Source organism: Mus caroli, unplaced genomic scaffold (genome assembly GCF_978045245.1).
Source record: "Mus caroli unplaced genomic scaffold, Mus_caroli_1 scaffold_5, whole genome shotgun sequence".
Lineage (NCBI taxonomy): Eukaryota > Metazoa > Chordata > Mammalia > Rodentia > Muridae > Mus > Mus caroli.
This window is the reverse complement of record NW_028227260.1, coordinates 66,095,645-66,113,573: the sequence shown is the minus strand read 5'-3', so window position 1 is coordinate 66,113,573 and position 17,929 is coordinate 66,095,645. Positions and strand designations below refer to the sequence as shown.

At 44.4% G+C, this 17,929-nt stretch overlaps 1 protein-coding gene across 1 annotated transcript; it reads left to right on the top strand.

Annotated features, from left to right (window-relative positions):
* Window positions 1-3,354: 3,354 nt before the first annotated feature.
* On the top strand, window positions 3,355-6,001 carry LOC147004627 (uncharacterized). The gene is made up of 6 exons (XM_085837641.1): window positions 3,355-3,524; window positions 3,668-3,819; window positions 4,141-4,199; window positions 4,521-4,657; window positions 5,626-5,689; window positions 5,876-6,001. The coding sequence occupies exons 1-6, from the start codon at window positions 3,355-3,357 to the stop codon at window positions 5,999-6,001; spliced, it is 708 nt and encodes a 235-aa protein (XP_085693767.1).
* Window positions 6,002-17,929: the final 11,928 nt, after the last annotated feature.

The window sequence follows — 17,929 nt, the reverse complement described above, 5'->3', positions numbered from 1 at the left end:
TCTGTATGCATTCAGTGCTGATGCCATGTCCCACTAAATGTCCTGAATGCGTGCATATTTGAAGTTACAGACGTACCACTGCACATTCTGAGGGACTCTTTGTACTTTCACTCACTGGAAGGAGCTATATATTCACTGTATATCCTATAGAAAAGTTCACTAAACATAAATTAATAGCACAAACGTAGAGTGCCCCCCCAAAACCAAAACAAAATCAGGCAAAGGGGAATAGAGATTAGCTGTTCTGCAGTTAGAAGCCTGTGCCACCAGGCCCTGTTTGTCCTGTGGCATATAGGTGGTTAAACTTACATCCTCCTACTTGCTTTTCAAGTGCTTTAGCTACAGAACCCCACCCCCAGACCAGTTGGGACTCAATGAATTTAAAGAGACATCTGCAAGTAAATGTAGGTATACTTAAGGGGAAAAATGCATTTTAGGTACTTGACATGGTTCTGCTTCCAACCCCAGGAAATGAGGAAAGGTTGTTCCAGACATAAATGCCTGCACTTATTAGAGGACATGCCAGGTGTATAAGTGTCAAGGATCCAGTACTGTTGTAGACAAAGTATCCCGTGGGTATGCTTTTAAGGAAACATGTTTTCCTGTGACTCTAACTTAGATGACACGGATTTTACTAAAAAGGAACTTGGGCACTTTAGAAGGAGATGGGGAGCACTGCCATCTTCCTCACCTCTACACCTGAAAGTTGATTTGCAGAACATGAAACAAGCATCACTCTGTAATAAGTGCCAGTGCTGACACACTTCCTAGAATGCCTGCCTGACCCTTCTGAACGGTAGAGAATGGCTAGACTGAGCATCTAAGCGTAAGTCCTATTTGATACCCAGGCTTTGATTTTCTTACCAGTAAAGTGAGACATAATGATAGTAATAGCTTACTCCGTAATTGAATAAATATAGTAGTATCTAGCATCTGCAGGATGTCAGGCACAAGGAGAGAGTATATGGAGGCTCACCCCCAACAGTAACTTGTCTCTATACTGTGGGGTCTATGAGGGTATCTGGCCAATTTTGCTGCCCCCACTTATTTCCTAGCAGACATCATGTCCATCTTGCTTTGGAGTGACAAAAATAAAGATTAAAAATAGAAAATAATAAATCAATAAATAAGGAAAGAAAAATAAAATAACGGAACATAGAGTTGTGAGAGAAAGTGAGGGACATTTTATTCCTGAGATAGAAAAGAAAGGTCAGAGCCAACAAGATGGCACACACGGTTCCCAGACATTGGCAAGTGTTCTTTGGGTTTTAAGATGGCTCCTGAATGAGACAACACTATGTGAGGATGGAGGGTGGTTCGTGCCGAACTGGTTTCCATATAGCTTGATTCTGAAAGGACACATAAGCGCCTAGCAATTAGATGTAGGTGAGAGTGTGTGCACCCTGCATCCCGAACCCCACACCATGTCGCCTCCAAATGGAGGCCAGTTGCGGAACCACCACGGGAGGGTCCAAAGCTCAGTCTGTCCCTCAGTGCGGGTAGGACCATTTGAGTGAGCACCAGTAGACAGGAAAGGCCTCCCTCCAGGAGCCAGGACACAGCACAGGCGGAAGTGGTCTCAGAGCAGGCACCAGGGACGCCCTTCTGAGGGCCGAGCTAAGGAAGCTCACAGCCTCTGAGGAAAGCAGGAAGTGGAGTCCAAGGCCCAGGCCCGAGGAGCCCAGAGCAGCAGAACCGCCCTCCCGCCCTCCTGCCTGCCTGCCCCCCTGCCGCCTGCCCGCCTGCCCACTGCTTCTTTTGAGGCTCAGCTCCGGGGCTGACTCTGAAGGGCTGGAGTCCTGGGTAACTGACCCCTGGTGGCGCGAGGAAGGTGACCTCCATCTTCTCCTGAGCCTTTCTCCTTCCCTCTGTCCTGCTCCAGTGTCTGATTCCTTCATTTCCAGGCCTCTTCAAGCAAAGCCCACTGGTGATAGGAAACGGGACAGAGGAGGCCATGTCGAGCCTGCCCCGGACTTCGGCCTCCTCCACAGGCTCTGTCCAGCCCCCGCGGGCCCTGCCCCGGCCCCTTCAGGGAGCAACCATCTCACTGCTGCCTGCGGGTCTGGGTCTGGGCCTTGCCAGAGAGCAGATGAGGCAGGTAGAGGGTGAGAAGGACCAGGGAGCCATCCCTGTCCCAGGGCCAACAGTCACAGGGTTGCGATGACTCTGGAAGATGGGTGGACAAGTCGGGAGTAGATGTGGGGGTTGGATGAAAGAAAAGGGCCATGTGAGGCGACAGAAAGCTGAGTCCACAGGATAGTCTGTCTTTGGGCTAGGTCAGGGGCCACCATTCCACATGGGTGTCAACAAACATCTGTCAGGTGTAGAAAGCTGGGAAGGGAGGAAACGGTAGAAGAAGAAGAAGAGTGAAAGTCTGAAATATTAAAAAAAGATGACTGAGAGAAATCTGGATGGATCTCATGAGCAAACTGCTTGTCGGAAGCCCATCTTGTCACTAGTTAGCCCCTGTTGGCCTCAGTTGTGGTCTCCCTACCCCAGGTTCCCGGGTAGAAGGTTTTTAGGTATGATTCCAGTATCCACTGCCTTCAGAAGAACAATATGGTTTCCTGGGTGGGGAGGGGAGGCTAGCGGGTAGGGAACACAAAGGAAATCGGTGGAAAGGCAGAGCAAGGGAATAATTAAGTCTGTGGTGTGAGGAAAACTTGAATGAAGGGTGAAAGGACAAACTGAGCACCGGGTGTCCCTGAGACTACTGAGTGCTTGGTGCATATGATTTTTTCCCATGTGGGGAGTGAAAGAATGCGAGGCACGAGGAAGTAGGTTGTCTTCCAGTGTCCAGGCTTTCTCGTGATTGTCCAGGCAGGCTTGAGGATGCTGGTGTATTCCTCCTGGAAATGGGATGTGTGGAGTGAGTGTGAGCAGATCGATTGGGTAATGGAGCTGGTGCCAAGACCTGGTTGGTGGGAGGTGCTGGGTGATTGAGACAACAGGAGGAAGCCTGAGACTATGTGAGTACAAATGGGAGATGCAGGCAGAAGAAAACCAGGAGAGGATAAACTGATGCTGGTGGTGATCATGTTGGAGAAAATTCTCATTCCCAGAGATGGTTTTCTTTGCTTGTTTGCTTGCTTGTTTTATTTGGTGTCCGGCAAGGGGTTGTTTTTGCTTTGTTTGTTTCCTTGGGTTTTGGTTTTTTTTTTTAATTTTGTTTTTGTTTTATTATTTTGTTATTGTTTGTTTGGTATCTGTTTTATTGTTTTGTTTCTGTTTGTTTAGGTTTTTGTTTGTTTGTTCTTTGTTTTGGTTCATTCCTTTGGTCATGCTCAGGAAAGAAGACTTAGTTATTTAGGGCCATGGGGATACAGTGTTGTTTCTGCTCTCAGCCTAAGAACCATGGGACCAAAAGACAAAGTAGCTGTTTCCTGCGGGGCCTCCACCTCCACCTCAGAATGTAATATGGGGAACAAGACTGGAGCAGCAGCACCTGCAATGGAACCTATCCTCAGAGGACGTGCAAATCACCCTGGCAGAGGCCACAGTTGTGGCACCAGGACCCAAGTCAGGTTGGAAACCCATTCTTCCTGCTCTCTGGGTCTGTTGGTGTCCCAGTTGGGCTGCATCCTTTTGAGTATGGTGTCCTGGAGGGTGAGGGGGTCAGGTCCCCTTTGCACATGATTAGCAGGAGTCCTTCAAACCCCTATTGAAGGGACCATGGCGAGGCCCTGCTGGCTGTGGGTTCTGAGAAAAAGGGGTATAGTGCACGCGGAAAGAGACGCCATATTCAACTACCAAGAACAACTCTCCCCCGCAAACCCTGCAATCAGGCCAAGAAGACCCCTACCAAAGGAAGAGGTCGCCGTGAGTGTCACTGGCTGGGGAGGGAGCCTGAGTTTGGTTGGAGAGAAGCAGGGCATGAGTAACCCTGTGACCAGCTCTGCCACAGAATTGCAGTGGGACCATGGGCCAGGGTAGCCTGGACCTCTGTGGGCCCAGGTAGGGGGTAAAATAAAACTCAAAGCATCCTATCAATGGTAGACAGCACTTGTTTGCAGGAGGCAGAGATCTGGGAAGGGGTGCATTCAGAAAGGTTTAAGGTGGGAAGTCCTCAGAATGGTGTTGAGTGTCTTCAGATGAGGTTGTTGAGCGGCCGAGTGGGAAAGGATTCTTGGTCTTTTACAGCTGCAAAGGAGAAGCCTGTGTCCAAGCCTGAAGACCTGCCTCCAGCAAGCCCCCAGGAGGTGAGGAGAATCTGTTGCTAGAGTGGGAGGCTCCCACCAGTTACAGTCAAGACCCCTTTTAACTGTGTCTGCAAATCAGGGCTCTCGCCTCTGACAGGTCAGTGCATTGCCTTGTGCTGACATTGGCAAATGGCACTTCCTCTTGAGCCTAAGTCTTCTCAGCAGCAGTTGAGCCCAAGACTGGAGGGGAGGGAGTCTGGAGAGGTCTTCAGAGCCCTGACATTCTAGATTCCTGCCATCAGACTAGCATTTGCTCATCCCTCCTCTCATCCTGGGCCGGCCTGGAAGCCAATCCCCTACCTTTGCTCTCCGTCTCCTCAGGAGAGCACCCACGGGTCTCAAGTGTATTGCTGGCCCCCAGCACGTTCACCTCTGCCTTACATGTCAGTGCCCCCAGAGCAGCAGTTGGTGGCTCTTCCTTCCACGGATCTTCATGGGGCTTTTGCTGTGTCCAACCCGTGAGTAGAAAGGGACCTTGCAGTTGACTGTGTCTTGTGGCTCTGTGAGTCTGGACATGGACTTACTGGCATAGGAGAAGGAGGAGGGGGATGTTGGGAGGGAGGAGGACAAGGGGAGGTGGAAGGAGAAGGCAGCAGGTCAGACTGAGGGGCAAGGACAGAGGGCCTCTCCAGCTTTGGCCACTCCCACTCCAGAGACTTGGTACACGTGACTTTATTTTTGTCAAGTATCCATTTTTTAGAGGTCATTTTGGCAAGAGCACTCTATACCTCGAACGTTGTTAAAGGCACTAGCACAAAGGCCTGCTGCCACATAGTGGGCCTTCAACACGTGGGCACTGTTTCTCTACACACAGCAGATGAGTGTAATGGGAGGGTGCTGATGAATCCTAGGGTCATGGTGGACAGGGCCAGGGAGGCCCAGAGCAAAGTCCAGAGGCCAACAAAGAAAGTCTCCTAAAAGTGCTCCGGCCTTGTCCCTTATGATCCGTGGTGGCCTGGCAAAGTGCTGGCAAGAAGCAGTCCCTCGAAATGGAAGGCCACTGTATCTCTTTAGGGACTTTGCAGTATATTAAAATGCAGACACCCATGGTTCCCCAATACATTCTTCACTGCATATCTGGGAGAGAATTAAAAAGAAAAACAAAAGCTTGTATGGATTAATTTCTTAGGAAGAAAGTTGTGTTGGGGGGAGGGGGTTGTTCAAAGGTAAACAGAATTAAAAAGAAAAACAAAAGCTTGTATGGATTAATTTCTTAGGATGAAAGTTGTGTTGGGGGGAGGGGGTTGTTCAAAGGTAAACAGAATCTGCGGGACAAGGGGCATGTTCAAGCCACAGGGTCTAAGGTCTCCACAGTCCTTTGAATGCCCACCTTCTGGTATTGCAAAACCCTGTCAGTCTCCCTCTGTAGATCAGATGCTACCTACCCACCCAAGTGTTTAATTCCCTTACTACCTCTTATTTCCAGATGCTCAAGTACGGTCCTCCTGCCTTGTACCTCCACTGATCACCACCATCTACTGGAGTCACAGGTCCCTGCAGAGAAGCAGGAGGGTTCTGGAAACGTGGGTGGGAGGAGCTAAGTTGATGTGTAGGGCAGACCGTCGGGTCACTGAGAGTGGGACCTGGAGGCCACTGGGTCCTGAGCGGCTTTTGTGTTTCAGAGAAGAGGTGTTGGATGCACAGCTCCTGGTCTCCTCACACCTGTTTCTTTTCAGGGCTCCAGTACCTCTGACCAGGCCTCAGTTCCAGCCACTTTAGAGTATCAGGAAATACTGGAGGCTGCTGAGGCCCTGATGACTCTAAAGAACTCTTCTTGGACCTGGCACCAGACCCACAGCTAAACAGGTAGCTGGCTTCTTGGAAAGGAGCAAGGGATGGAGATAGTTGGGAGATGGGAAGCTCTGTGGTAAGTTGGTCATGGCCTGGTACATGGGGCTACTTTGTGCTTGGAATGACTTCCGGACTGGGTACACCAGTCTTCTGAGGCTGACTTCAGAGAGGGCCCTTGGAGGTTTATTCAGAGAATGCTAAGCATCTCAACTTTTGTGCCTAGCAGTAATTGGCTAGTCGCTGTGGCATCAAAAGAGAAGGAGTCTGAGGTCCCTGGGGAGTTACAGGGATGTGCTCTAGGGCAGGCTGCATATCAAGTGCAAGAAATAGAACCGGGCACCCTGATTCCCCACCCAGCCCCGTGTTCCCAGTCTATTGCACACTATTGTTGTGGAGTTCAAACTCTGCCTTTGACCATTTAGTTCCCAGACAGAAGACACACACAACCTTTATATTTAAGAAAGAAGCCTTAAACAGCATAAGAGTTGGACAGATATCTACCCCCTACCCTATTAGAGTCTAATTTCCTGTCCTGTCGATAACCCCGAGTTATTACTGTTTTATCTGGGCTGCTCTAGCTCCAATTGACCAGCCCTCATGGTCACAATTTCATGACACTCACTCGTAACGCATAACAGCTTCTCCTTCCTCCTTCACCTTCTTCTCCCCCTCATGGTTCTCCTCCAGCTCCCAAGTCCAGGAATCCTAAACCCCACCTATGTCTCTTCTGCCCAGCTATTATCTGTCGGCATGGCATCTTCATTTGCCAATCAGAAATAACTTGGGGACAAGGTCACACAGTGTCATTTGGTTCTACATGCAGATTCTCTCCTCTCTGGGACAACCAGGTCTTGGAGGCCCAATACAAGCATTAGAATACAAGTAGGATCTGGCCAACCCACCACACACTGTGATGGTCTGGGGAAGACACAGAGATTTAGAATGGGGTTTAGAGCCCGACCTTAGGGGAATTTCAATTCAGATGTGCAGCCTGGATTCTCTCATGAGGTGTATTTTGCGACAAGATCTCAAATGACCCAGGGCAAGTGTTTATGACCTGAGGAGGGAATTAAACTTCTAGTGTGTCTGGGCAGCAATGCTGGACCTGGTTGTGCACAGAGACAGGGCTTAGGGTATAAAAGAGGAAGCCACCCTAGAAAGAACTGCTGGAACACAATAGGCAGAATGAAGCTGGGGAGGTGGCTGATCACAGGGGTCTGGCAAGGGCGGGAGACGAATCCTAGGCCAGGGCTTCTTAATGTTTCCTGTCTCAGAACCCCTTTCCATCTGAGAGACGTTTACAGGACTCCAGTACGTAGGCACATAGGCAATAGTTAGGTATACAAGCAAAACATGTTCAGATAATAAAGTATAAAGAAACTTACTTTAATACAAGTCTTTCGTATACATGTAACTCTACCATTTATTAAAGATGAAAAATGTGCATGACAACGAACAGGGTGTGTTTGTTTGTTTGTTTTTACTGCAAGAGTTAGAACTTGACTAAAGGTTTGACACTGAGGACCATACAGCATCTTTCTTGTTTCTCAGGGTTGAGCTGTCCTTTTGTTTATACTTCCAGTTCTGATGGTGCTGCTCCAAATAAATACACAGTACCAGATGGCAGAAGTATGCTCAGGGTCATTTCCGAAATTGTTAGAACAACTGTCCAAATCCCAAACCAAAATTCATCTGGCAATTTTTTCACAAGCCTCATGTCCACAGCTCAAACAGTAGTTTTTATGTCAAACAAACATTTTACAACATGGTTAGGAGCGACAGACAGAAAATATTTAAAGGTTTTGATATCCACAGGCAAACCATCATGTTTCTTTTAGAGCTCTCAAACAGGGCTCAAACAGCACTCAAACAAGAAGGGAAAGACTGACACCTGAGGTTGTCTTCTGACTTTCACATTCCTGCAAATACTCACAAACACTGGTGTCTGCGCACACAGAAGACAGCACAGGGGCACGCCCCCAACCCCACCCCACAGTGTGGGACTAGGCTGGGAGGAGCAGGTAGTGAAAGTTCAAGGAACTTTCTTGAAATCAGGAAGGATATATTGAGAGATCCTGAGCTTCACCACAGTAGGTTTGTGTGCATGATAGAGGAATGAGTGTAAGTGAGGCTGGTGGCAAGGAATTCAGACAGGAATAGGTCTGTCCATTGGTCTCAGTGACACATGTTCACTTGTGGGAGACAAAGACATGGGGGAGAGTTGGGAAAGGGACTCGTGGTCATTAGGTGGTCCTCATACCATCCTTTCTGCCTTCAGGTCTTGCTTGAATTTGGAGCAGTGAAGCCTCCCAGCCCATCCGTTTGATTCAGATCCACTGGCCAGCTCCACTTCACTTCCTGTTGAGCATCAGGAGTGCACCTTCTTCTTGGACTTAAGGGCCCAGAGGTTGGGGTGCAGACTTCTTCAAGCACTGAGTAGTTGATGTTCTGTGTGGTTCCTGTCTGAAATGCTTAAATGTGCTTTGTAAGCCTTCGGGCGTTTAATAAGCTTTCAGACTCTTCTCATAATGTAGATCTGATCCTTAGCTTGCATAGGATGTTCTTGTACCCCCATCCCTTATTCCTTTGGAAGCTGATGTATTTAATGTATCTTCTGTGGATAGCACTGTGCAATTTAATGTGACCAGTCCATTTGGTGGGACTCTGAGTGGGTTAGTATCCCATTGTTTGCATTTGTTTTGTGATTGCATATGTGCCCAGGCACCCCTCTACTTGTATGTGGAGAGGTTTAACTCGTGTCTAGGCTTGTCTATTTGAACAAATAATAAAGCATTGGTAGGAGGCACTGCCCAGGTCTTCATTGTAACTGGCTACACCTTCCCCGGTGGTCTCTCTTCTGGGGCTCTGACCCTGCCACATGTTCCAAGCCTTAACCACGTTACCTCACTTCTTCATGACTTCAAAACATGTACCACAATGGAGACTCTTACACCTTACCAAGCTGGACTGTCAGCATGAAATTTAGCCTTGGCATCCTCTGGATCACAGCTCGGTGAGCTGGCCCTGAGGAAATAATCCCAGAAGATTTCACCTCTGTGAGGCTGGTCCCCTTGGTCACAGGTGCTTTTTCAACCCCATCTGACCAGCATCAATTATTTTGTAAAGCAAAAGTTTCACTTTAGTGGTACTTTTATCTTGTTAAGTACAGTTCATTAATCAATTCCAAACGACTATATAAAGCACATATTTCCAACTCAACATTTTGCCTATGCAGCCCCAATTGAGGGTTTTTGAAGAATCATGTTGGTTCAGAGGACCTTGTTTTCTTGGTGTCTACAGTACCTCTGGCTCTTACACTCTTTTTGCCTCCTTTTAAACACAGTGCCCTGAGCTCTAAAAGGAGGAAATAGATAAAGACAGCCCATTTAGATCTGAGTGTCCAGGGTCTCTCATGCTGTGGATAATGTCTAGATGTGGGTCTCTGTACTTGTTCCCATTTGCTGCAGGAGGAAGCTTCTCTGAGGATAGACAAGGAACTCACTCACCTATGAGTATAGCTAAATGTCACTAGGAGTCCGTACACACACACACACACACACACACACACACACACACACACACACACACAAACACGGCAATAGTATTTGGTTTTCCCCTAGGTCCCTAGGCTATCTAATCTCAGGCTCTTTTCATCCAAGCAGTGTCCTTATGGGTTCCATCTCAAGGAGTCAGTCTTAAGTCAAATCAGATATTGGTTGGTTACTTCCACAAGCTCTGTGCCACCATTGCCCTAGTGTATCTTGCAGGCAGGTTACTCTTACAGATCAAAGGGTCTGTGGCGGGTTAGTGTTTACGTTTCTCCTTTGGTGTCATGGAGAGTACCTTCCTGTACCAAAGGCACTAGAAATTATGGGTAAAGGTTCTATGTGTGTGGATTCTCTGATTTCTTTCTCAATCTATTTTCAGGTGTAAGATCTCACCCATGTTCCTACACCTGTTTTGCTTTTTAATGTAGGTACTTAAAGCCATGAACTTGCCTCTTAGAACCACTCTCAATGTGTCCCATTAGGTTGGGTATGCTGGTTATTCATTCTCATTCAGTTCTAGAAAGTCTTTGTTTTCTTTCTTCCTTTCTGCCTTGACCCATTTTTCACCCAGTAGAGAGTTGTTCCATTTCCACAAGTTTGTAAGCTTTATGTTGTTTCTGTTGATACCGGTGGTGATCAGATAGGATGCAGGGTGTTATTTCCATTTTCTTGTATCTGTTGAGTCTTGCTTGGTGTTCCAGTATAGTGTCAGTTTTGGAGAAAGTTCCGTGATCTGCTGAGGAGAAGGCGTATTATTTTGTGTTTGGATATAATGATCTGAGGATATCCTTTTTATATCATAGGTCCTTTTGATTTATAACATCAGATAGATCCAACATTTCTCTCTTTAGTTTCTGTCTGTATGATCTGTCTGTTGTTGAGAATGGGGTATTCAGCTGGGCGTGGTGGCGCACACCTTTAATCCCACCACTCGGGAGGCAGAGGCAGTCGGATTTCTGAGTTCGAGGCCAGCCTGGTCTACAAAGTGAGTTCCAGGACAGCCAGGGCTATACAGAGAAACCCTGTCTCAAAAAACCAAAAAAAAAAAAAAAAAAAGAGAATGGGGTATTCAAGTCTCCCAAACTCAGGGTGTGAGGGCCAACATGTGATTTAACCCATTGAAGCATTTCTTTTACAGATTGACTGCCCTTCTGTTTGGTGTAAAAATGATAAGAATTACAATGTCCTCTTGGTGATTGTCTTTTTTTTATGATGATGGTGATGATAATTATGTTATATATCATATATCGTATGTATCATTTATTACATAATAATATATATTATTGCATATCATAGTTTAAAGTAATTATAATTATACCACACAATCCTAAAAGTATAAGCAATTGAAGCAATATGTAATCATACTTGTAAAAATGCTTGGCTTGCTGGAGACTGTGGGTGAGAATGCCGAGAGTCCTCCCGAGGAGAGTAGACACAGCTCTTCATAGGAAAAGCTGCTCCATTGCTCCAGCAAGGTGGATTCCGATGTGAAGAGGCAGTCCATGGTTTTAAAGCATTTACTGTTATGGCGAAGAGGTGTGATGAGTGAAACAGTACCCCCTTTTTTCAGGGGGGCATGATGTTAGGGAATGAGAGCTAAGAGAGTCCTATAGGCAGAGAAAGTCATTGAGTTGGAGAGAGTAGAGAAGAAGAGGCAGGCCATGGACACGTGGAGAGAGGGGGGAAGGGAATTCAGACAGAGGGGAAGCAAGAGGACAAGAGAGAGAAGCAAGAGTAAGAGAGGGAGGAGGGGGTCAAGCAGCCCCTTTTATAATTGGTCAGGCCTACGTGGGTGTTGCCAGGTAACCGTGGGGGTGGAATCCAGACAGGATACCAGGAGCTTGGGGCCTTGCCCTGTGGGACTGATGGTCACAGAATTATGGAGCTGAGGTCTTGTGTCAGGAGCCTGATGACTGGGGACATGGCAAACTCCTTCCATCCCTTGCAGGAACACCTGCTGGGTCTCTGGAGTTTAAACATAGCTCAACCAGAAAACAGGCTGCCTTTCATGGTCCCACAGTTTAGGTATCAAAGATATATGTATTTTATCCCATCCGTGTCTCTTTCTCCAAACTCTACCAGCACTTACTTTAGCCATGTAAGAGAACTATGATTTTGTGGCACGTGGACAGGAAAAAGCAAAAGAGATACTAAGATAAACATGAAATTAGCCAGTTACCAGAAAAAGCCTAGAACTACCTCCCAACCAGGGCTATAAGTAAGGAAACAGAGCATATACCTGGATAGAAGGATGCAGGTTATACAAATGTGGGGAATGGCTGGTGATTTGTAAATCACATATAAGAAGCCTAATACCTGGGACCTGACGCTGTTGAGTATTAGAACATCTTTATAGACCACTTCCTTTCTCAGGAATGCATGTCTCTTTATTAATAAACATTATTTATTTCACTATCCATGTGTCTCTGGTCCAGTTCTTTGTTTCAGCACACAAGAGCCTGAAAGTCTCTCTTATCCATTACTGTAACAGGAAGTGAGCCCTCAGCCAGGAGGTAGTGAAGACTGGATACAGAAACTGACCATGTAGTTCAGAAACAGGGATACTGAAAGTTCAAAGTCTCAGCTTTGTCCTTAGGCAGAAGCATGAATAATTCTTGGTTCTCCTGCCAGGAATGCCAGAAAAAAGGTCTGGTTGGTTTGTTTGTTTGGTTGCTTGGATTCCATCTCTTTTCCTATATATCCAACCACTCTCTGGACATGGAGAGATGGCAGAAACTCTAGTCAATCTAGGCATCAGTCCTGATTTTAAATTGGCTTTCTAACCAAGCATGGTGCAAATGGCTTGTATCTAGTCTCTAAGTTAAGTTAATCTTTTAGATGATTTTAGGGACTTTTGAAGGGATAATATTACAGTGGTCTTGGAGAACATTGGGGATAGACATCAGGGCTTTGTTGAAGCCTATTGGAGAACAGCTATTTACTCCTGGTCAAAGGAATTGAAACTACCTCTGATCCCTTGTAGAAACATGACATTCTGAATTGCCCCAAAGATTATAACACTGCATAACACTGTGTCCTCCATTAAAAGTTACTTTAACAATGGTCTCTCTCTCTCATGAAAAAGAAGGTTCTTTGTTCATAGGAGAGAAGTTCCACTTATCTGTGCATAGGTTTAAGGATGCATATTTAGAATGTGTTTGTAAACACTACTAGTTTAAAAATGTGACAATTATATAGGTTCTCCTCGAAGATCTATGAACTTCACCATTCAAGGCTAAGTTGTCTAAATTTACATGATCAGGCATGAATCCCCTTCTATTGTGCAGGCCTTACATGCTAAACTAGATAAAAATGCAGACAACAAGTGACTCTGGGATTCCAGTCCTCAATTTATACATCTATGACACAACATAACAGAGCATATGATGTAAAGATTGTAATAACCAGAGGACCACACATCTGTGCTGAAAGATAGGGTTTCTTTTTCTAGAAATGTAGGAAGTAAAATAGAGAGGTATGTTGTAGCTAGACTTGGCTACTTTGTGTGTTCTGTCTTCTACCCTTCTCTCTGCACTTTTTCTTCCACAATTGCAACCCCTAATAGTAGATAACAGAGAAGAAAAGGTAGAGAGAATAGGAAAGAGATCCCTGAAAAATGTCAGAAATTAGACAGAGGGCAACGTTATTCTTAGACTACTCCCTATTGATTGAGAGGGTCAAGTTTCTTGGGGCAAGTTTGATCTTCACCTCCAGGAAATCTACTTTCTTCTTGTTGTTGGATTTTTCTTTGTGTATGACTACTTAACAAACCATGACCAACAACAACCAACAACCAACAACCAAATATCCACGAACAAGCCACCACCTTTCTCAGGGCCGTAGCATTTATATTCTCTCTCACAATTCCCAGAATTCCAAGCATCAGACAGTCACAGAAACTATCTGAAGCTGGCAAAATCACACCCCTAGGCAGGATGCATATCATAGTCAGTTGCTGTGGACAATCTAAACCAGCCGCATATCCCATACATGGGATTAAAACAAAAAACATATTCTTGTAATATTTCTGTAATTTTAAAGAACCCATAATCCCATAATTCTCACCACATTTTTGTTTTAAGCAATTAATTGTGCTGTGTATAACAGGTAATTGTAAGTGGGACATCTTCAATGAAATAAGAATTTTGGGGGTTAGTAGCAAGGGTTTACTCGTAATTGCTCTATACTATAATATGCAATAATATCTTATATATTATAGTATACAAAGAACTGTTCAGGTATGATTAGATATTGCTTCAATTGCTAGTACTTGTAGGATTGTGTGGTATACTTGTAATTACTATATACTATAACATGCAATAATATATTATATATTAATAGATGTAAAGAACGGTTTAATTTTGTTGGAGAATTGTATGAGGGCAGTAAAAGTCTTGATATGAACAAGTATACCTATAATAGCCTTCCAGGAAATGTGTAATTACAAAAGCAGCCATTTCAAAAATCAAAGCAGTTGCCCAATGAAGCCCTGAACAAGAATCAATGATAATATGTGCAAATTTAGTTTTCCAAATCCTACAAAAGAAACATGTGCACATACCAATTTCATTTCTTTTGGTACCCCCAGGTTTACTGCCAGTGGGTAGGGGAAATGGTGAAGCCCTGTTAGTATCTGACAAAACACACTGCAAACGCAAAATAAAGTCATACATATAGGCAGGGAAACGGCATAATCGTCAAAGAAAAGAAAATCCACCAAGAAGACATTGTAATTCTTAACATCTTAACTCTCTCCTGAATCTCAGTGGTCAGAGGACTCTTTGCAGGCCACCTCTCCTCTGTTGGGGAAGGAGGGCAGATGTCTGGAGCTCAGATCTGCTTCCTGGATGAAGATGAAGGCCCAAAATGGGGCCTGTCCCAGAAGCTATGTTACTTTTGCAGTCCACAGGCTCTCCTGTGCAGACTGTTCTCTGAGGGACACAGGATACAAGATAGCTCTCTCACCTGCTCCAGTGGTCAGAGCCCTCCCTGGTGGCCACTTCTCCTTGGGCGGGGAAGGAGCTCAGATGTCTGGAGCTCAGATCTGCTTCCTGGATGAAGATGAAGGCCTGAAACGGGGCCTGTCCCAGAAGCTATGTTGCTTCTGCAGTCTGCAGGCTTTCCTGCACAGACTGGTCTCTGAGGGACCCGGGATACAAGATGGCTCTCTCTCCTCCCCCCCAAAAAATATTTTATAGCCATAAACTTACATTGGTTGAAATCTTTGTATTTTGAAGTGTAATTGAGGTTCTATTTTGTTATATTGGGACAGAATTTTGTATATTGATACAGAAATAAGGTTATTTTTATATATTTGTGTGAGTTATTGTATATAGACACAAATTTAAGTTGATTTTTAATACATGTAATGTCCATATATATTTAACATTTGTTTGAGGTATTGTACTCATGTAATTCTTAAAGATGCAACATAAAGTTATAGAAAAAATCCTTTTGAAAGATGCTATTGTAAGTTCTTAGGAGTGCTAAAAATTCAAGTTATGAATTATTTTGGATGATTAGTAAATAAAAATTAACTGTGAGATAGCCAAACTCATAGTCATATTTAAATACTAGTTTAATTAATTTCAATAAAACATTTTAAAGGTTATTCAGATGGTAAGTAGATAAGAATAAAGAATGTTTGACAATTTAGATATTAGATAGGTAACAATTCAGATATTAGATAGATAGCCTTCAAGAACCTCAGAGATCAACAGAATAAGGCATTTAAAATTGTTTCCTTATTAAAACATCTTTTGACTATGAGACACATTTGCTCCTGACAGTACCCACATTGTACTTCAAAGAAGATAGTGAACATCAACAGCCTCCATGTGAAGTTGCTTCAACCGTGGCAAACTAACAACCTAAATTCATCTGTAGACCAAATGGTATTCATAAAAGACAAACAGAGAGAGTGAAGTTGACTGCCAATCTGTGCCAAGACAGTGTAAGGAAATCCTTTATTATTCCTGCTTCACTTAAGATCGGTCAGACAGTCTGGGCTAAGAAGTTGTTTTTAGGATGGTAGTACAAGTTCCTATAGAAAATGATTTAGATACCGAACTCTAAACTCGCCAAGATGGGATCAATGTTAGACTACATTCAGTTGACAAATATAAATGGACTGGACATTATAAATGTAAATCTGCCCCAATACTTTTCATAGTTATCTCCATTGTTTTTTTATTGTATTCAGTTAATATTTGAGAAAAGAACCCTTTATTGGACTCAAAAAGTGAATTGTAGAGAGAATATCTTAGTCTGTATGGATATGGCACCCATCAATAATAAATTTGATAGCCTATGGCTTAGGCAGAAAGTAGAAGACAGAACACCCAGAAGGCAGAAAGAATTCTGGCTTAGAGCCAGGGAGGAGATCCACCCAGCGAAATGTAAGAAGACAGATGCATGCTACCTTACCGTAGGTAACCAGACACATGACAGAATGTAGATCAAAATAAATGGATTATTTTATGTTATGATTCTAGTCAGAGAAGAGCTTAGCTATATGGGCAAGGCATTTGTAAATATATTTTGAGTCTGAGTCGTATTTCTGGGAACATTGGACTGGGAGGAAGAATCAGATGTAATTTGAACAACTAAGAAGTATTATAATTGTTGCTTTATACCACATGGTGATATTAAAAAGAGGAAGTCACATGGCAGGTGGCAAGACATGTATCTATCTATCTATCTATCTATCTATCTATCTATCTATCTATCTATCTATCTATCTATATTCCTCCACTGGCTTAACATTTTATACACACACATACACACACACACAAAATAAGAGTTGCATCCAAATTATATGCAAATATACACATATGGAGTTAAACCCAACTCACACACAGAGTTGAATTTACTAACATATGTATGTACTTAAGAAGAGCTGAAAAAAGACAAATACTGTTGCAGATTACACAGGTGTTAAAGAATATCTGACAAGCAACTTATAAATTCTTAGATAAGAGTTAACAGCATTCTCATGATATTATTTTTTTCATTTCAGAGCAGAATGCAAAGATATCGAGGATAAAAGACTTTTAAGAACGGGGTAGTAAACCCTTAAGTGTAGAGCAGAGTGCATTTGCATAAAAAGAAATCTTGGAATCATTTATGTGTGGCAGTGAGAATCTGGAAGTCAGGTGTGTCAATTTGTAATACATGAAGGGAGAGATAGCATTGTTTTTTATTAGATATTTTCTTTATTTACATTTCAAATGCTATCCTCATAAAACCTTTAAAGGACCAGGGGCCTCTCCTCCCTTTGATGTCTGACTAGGCCATCCTCTGCTACATATGTAGCTGGAGTCATGAGTCCCTCCATGTGTACTCTATGGTTGGTGGGTTAGTTCCCGGGAGCTCTGGGGGTACTGGTTAGTTCATATTGTTATTCCTCCTATGGGGCTACAAACCCCTTATGCTCCTTGGGTCCTTTCTCTAGCTCCTTCATTGGACCCTGTGCTCTGTCCTATTTGTATTTGTCAGACACTGGCAGAACTAAGAGAGAGCATTCTTAGTGCAGGGCTGCTGAAGGAGGAAGTGGGGCCTACAGCCCATGTAGGGAGGCTAAGAGCCAGAGCCACGTGGAGGAATAGGACTTCAGGTAGAGTATGGAATCAAATCCCTGAACAGATGGTCTGTGCATACGTCAGGAGTGATTTTGGTTTGCAGCAGCTGTTGGAGGGATGATGGGGTTCCCCCTGGCCCTGACATGTTGAAACTTACAGACGAGACGTTTACGTGGTGTGGGAAGGGAGACCAGGCAGAAAGGAATAAAGAATGCAGAATTTATGCATGTTGGGTGGTATACTGAGGCCAGATTTGATAAATTAAGAGGCTAGGAGTAGCTGGACACAGTTCTAATGGATGAGGTATAAATGAGTCCCAAGCATGGTACCCTGTATTCCAGGAAACCTAGGGGAACCGAATTGAGAAGGCAAAAATGGGGGTGAGGGGTACCTGACAGGCCCATGCCAAGGTGTGGCCCTAAATAATTCCACCATGCAATAGATCTGGTATCAAAGAGGTTTGTTGGGAGAAGGGAAGAAGGGTAAGGACTTAGAGAAGGGGTAGAGGCAGACAAGTGAACATGTAGACAAACAGACAGACTGATGGGAGCAGAGCCCTGTAGTCCACACATGAAGAACCAGCTTGTGTCAGTCAGATTATGATGGAAGCCATTTTGAGGTCCCGTGGGAGGAGTCTAGTAGAATCGCCTGTAAGTTAACAATGTCCATTGGCCTTGGCTACCTCCCCAAAGTTAAAAGGAAGACCCTACTAGACAATATACTTTGGGCAGAGCACTTGGAGGAATTGAGGTAGAATTGACATAAGGTCTCTGTCCTGAAGACTAACCCATGCAGTACTGGCAAGAGCTAT